Raw genomic sequence first — 3506 nt, 5'->3', positions numbered from 1 at the left:
ACCCAAAGCTCTTGACCATAGATGAGGGTAGGAACGTAGATCGACCGGTAAATCGAGAGCTTCGCTTTCTGACTCAGCAGACGCTGCGCCAATCCGCCTGTCGATCTCCCGCTCCGTTCTTCCCCCATTCGTGAACAAGATCCCCAGATACTTAAACTCCTCCACTTGAGACAGGGCGACCCCCCTGACCCGGAGAAGGCACTCTRCCCTTTTCCGGCTCAAGACCATGGCCTCGGATTTGGAGGCACTAAGCCTCATCCCGACCGCTTCGCACTCGGCCGCGAACCGCTCCAGCGAGAGCTGCAGATCTCGTTCCGAACTTCCCTCATACGTCAGATAATCACATGATTTTGGTGATATTTTGTATGGTTTGAAATGTTCTTTTGGAATCTGCTGTCAGATTTAATATTGGTGTAGGATTAAAAATGTATCCACATCCCTACACTATGCATATAAAAACTAGGTCTTGCTATTAGATCATTCTGATTTAAAGCATCATTGTATGCAAAAAAATAATTGTTGAGATACTTATTGCAGTCAAACAAAAATAAGGAAAATAGCAATAAAGAACTCTTTTTAAATCTTTATATTCAAATAAAATTTTCCTATGTTTTAGTAGTGTTTTGATTACAATAAAAACTTCAAATAAAAAGTATTTTGACTTATTAAACAAGCTGATGAAGTACTCTACCTTGTCAGCTATGACATCGAGGTGTCCAGAGTACTCGGCCCCATCCTCTCCTCTCCGCTGAGGACCATCGTGGATCCGGACGGCCCAGGACTGACCTGGCCTGCAGGAGGGCTCCGACCAAGGTAAGGAGTGAGACGTGGATGTGAAGTGAAGAGAGGGATTGCGAGAGGGCAGAAAGCTAAAAAGCAAGAGGGCTAGAGAGGACAGACATATAAGGAGGAGAAACGTGGGGAAATATGGCGCTGCCATGGCAAGGAGGGGTCACACAACAGGCCGACCAGACGAGGCCTCTTCATCTGAGCAGCAACCTGGTCATCGGCCAAGGACACACACACAGAGACAAGAGGAGGACAATCAGAGAATGAGCAGCTGGTTGTTTCACATCTGCTCGCTGCATTCAGAGGCAGCTTCTCAAAACCCCAGCCTCACACACTGCGACCATCGTTCCCAAGATTTTACATGACTGCGCTTAGTGGGACACTGTGAAAATCCTTTCACACTTCGATGCAACAATATTAAAACTGTTAGAGGAAAACAATTACTTTAAAATATTACAGTAGATGTGGTTTTACAGGCAAATATAAACAATGCATAACAAATAGTTTCACACGAAAAGGCACAGCAGCTTATTTGTGTTCAACAATGTTTCACCAACCCGGAAAATAAACACTACTACTGCAGGAAAAATAAAAAACTATGTGGCATTGTATTTTGTAGGCTTTGTCACAGACTCTAAACAACAACAAAAAAGCTTTTTCTGGAAGTTAAATTGTCCCAGCCAGCAGCTGACCACATTGTTAAAGGTTAGAAACTCATTTTATTGTACGAACACAATAACAGCTCGAATTCAGAACGGCTGACTGAGTTAAAATAGCTGAATTATTGTTTAAATGCGCTTGCTTCACAAACAGCTGCGTTTTTGTCGCTCCCTCACGTGACGTTAGCTGTCAGTTTTGTTATGGTTTACTTTATATGTAGCATGCAAGCTAGCTTAATTGGACGATGTTTTGGCATTTAAACAACCCCGTCTAAATGACCTAAACCTTAACATGTAGGCTGAAAAACTAGTCGCTTTACATTAACTACGAGTACAGACGGACAACCGAAAGAATCAGAAGTAGGGCTCGAGTTTCACCGCAGCGTTGTTGAAGCTAGTCGTGTGTCCGGTAACGACTCACTAAGATCATTTGTTAAAAAAAAAAAAAGACAAGGTCGAACGATATGAATTTATATATAAAATAAACAACATAAAATAAAATTACCTTTCCACTGAAATATGGTTTTCTCACGGTTGGTAATAAGTAAATATAACCAGTAACATCTCCAGAGCTTCCTTATTTCCGTGAAACACGAGCGCTCATGCATAGATATATACATACTAGATACCGCACGGCGGGCAGAATGGCATCGTGCGGCGCCGCCATATTGGATGGGGGTCACTTCACTCTAGGCAGCACTGGAACAAGACGCTGCCCTTATTTGGTGCATTAGTCTGTGACGTTTTGAAAGCAGATCACATGTGATAACCTTTTTATAAGTAAGACTGAACAATAGTTTTGATTATTTAATATTTATACTATTTTTTTTATCATTGTAACTCGTGTTATTTGGCAATCAACAAAATAACAGCAGGGACTGGTTCTCTTTATCTCTTTCTGGTCTTTTTTCTTCACATAGACCTCCTAGTTACACAGACTGAGAATTTCTAATCAGAACAGAGGGTTTTGCTCATTCAAAGTCTGAAGAGAGCACTTCAAGACAAAAGACTGACAGGACGGCTCACATTGTCAGGATTAGAGGTGATGTTAAAATGTAAATAATGCTTTAGTATATACATACTGTGATTTCAGCACCTGCATCCACACAGTAAAGAAAGGTTGTGTCGCTATTTTAGTATATTTGTTATTTTATGGGTTTGTTTTTTGTAAATGTACAAATTTCATTAATCTAATTTAAATAATTTAGCATTTAAGTACTTAGGCAGTTTAATCAAACAATTTTGCATAATTTCATATAAGGGTAATTATTTAGAGCGCACACATATAGTTAACATTGTATAATAGTTTATTTTATCATTTGCAAAATTTGAACTTTTTGTTTTCTTGAGTTGTCAGTTCCTTTAGAGAGGCAGCTGCAGTGGTCCTGTCCCTCAGTGTAAACAGCCTCTCAGTGTAAACAGCCTCTCAGTGTAAACAGCCTCTCAGTGTAAACAGCCCCTCAGTGTAAACAGCCTCTCAGTGTAAACAGCCCAGCTGCAACAAGAAGTCATAGCTGCATGAGGTCACATCATGTTGCATGTCAGCAGAGGGACAAGTTTAATTTTATAATTCAATTTGTGATGTTTTACCACAGTTTTAGTATTTTATGATCGTAAATATTTATTTTCTTAGATTACAATGACGTGTTACTTTGATGAGTTTAATCAGTTAATCAGTTAATTTTTCAGTTCATAAGTTGGTGCCTTAATTAAATTTTATGTTAACCTCTTTTGTTGGCCCAAACGACATTATTTTAAATTTTTGTAAATAAATAAACATTTTTGACCAATCTGTTGTGTCTCTCTCTGTGAACCCTCACACGTCTTCATGTAATTTTTGTTTACATTTTACTGATGTTTGTTCTCTGACTCACTGATTTGACACTATATACATTAAAAATAAGAGCTTTCATGGTGAAATACTTTTTTATTCTCTTAAATTGTCTTTATTTACATAGCAATAACACAAGGATTTATTCATATTTGTTTTATTGTGCTGTGAATGCACATGTGCACATGTGTAGTTACATATACATTTAGAAATACATACATATAATG

The 3506-nt window shown here is 38.8% G+C and overlaps 1 protein-coding gene across 2 annotated transcripts in view; it reads right to left on the bottom strand.

Moving 5' to 3' along the window:
* pcsk7 (proprotein convertase subtilisin/kexin type 7) overlaps positions 1–2123 on the bottom strand; it is a 27618-nt gene extending 25495 nt beyond the window's left edge. Inside the window, exons 1-2 of one of the 2 annotated variants that reach the window (XM_014026031.1) lie at positions 1954–2123; positions 692–999 (exon numbers count right to left, since the gene is read on the bottom strand). In XM_014026031.1, coding sequence (XP_013881485.1) covers positions 692–940 — 249 coding nt within the window. In that variant the 5' untranslated portion in view covers positions 941–999; positions 1954–2123. The remainder of the gene's footprint in view (positions 1–691; positions 1000–1953) is intronic. The other variant, XM_014026032.1, reaches the window with a different exon arrangement.
* Positions 2124–3506: the final 1383 nt, after the last annotated feature.

The sequence above is a fragment of the Austrofundulus limnaeus genome, unplaced genomic scaffold, assembly GCF_001266775.1.
Source record: "Austrofundulus limnaeus strain Quisiro unplaced genomic scaffold, Austrofundulus_limnaeus-1.0 Scaffold518, whole genome shotgun sequence".
Classification (NCBI taxonomy): domain Eukaryota; kingdom Metazoa; phylum Chordata; class Actinopteri; order Cyprinodontiformes; family Rivulidae; genus Austrofundulus; species Austrofundulus limnaeus.
Note: the sequence above shows the minus strand (reverse complement) of the source record. Positions and strands in the feature narration are given on the sequence as shown.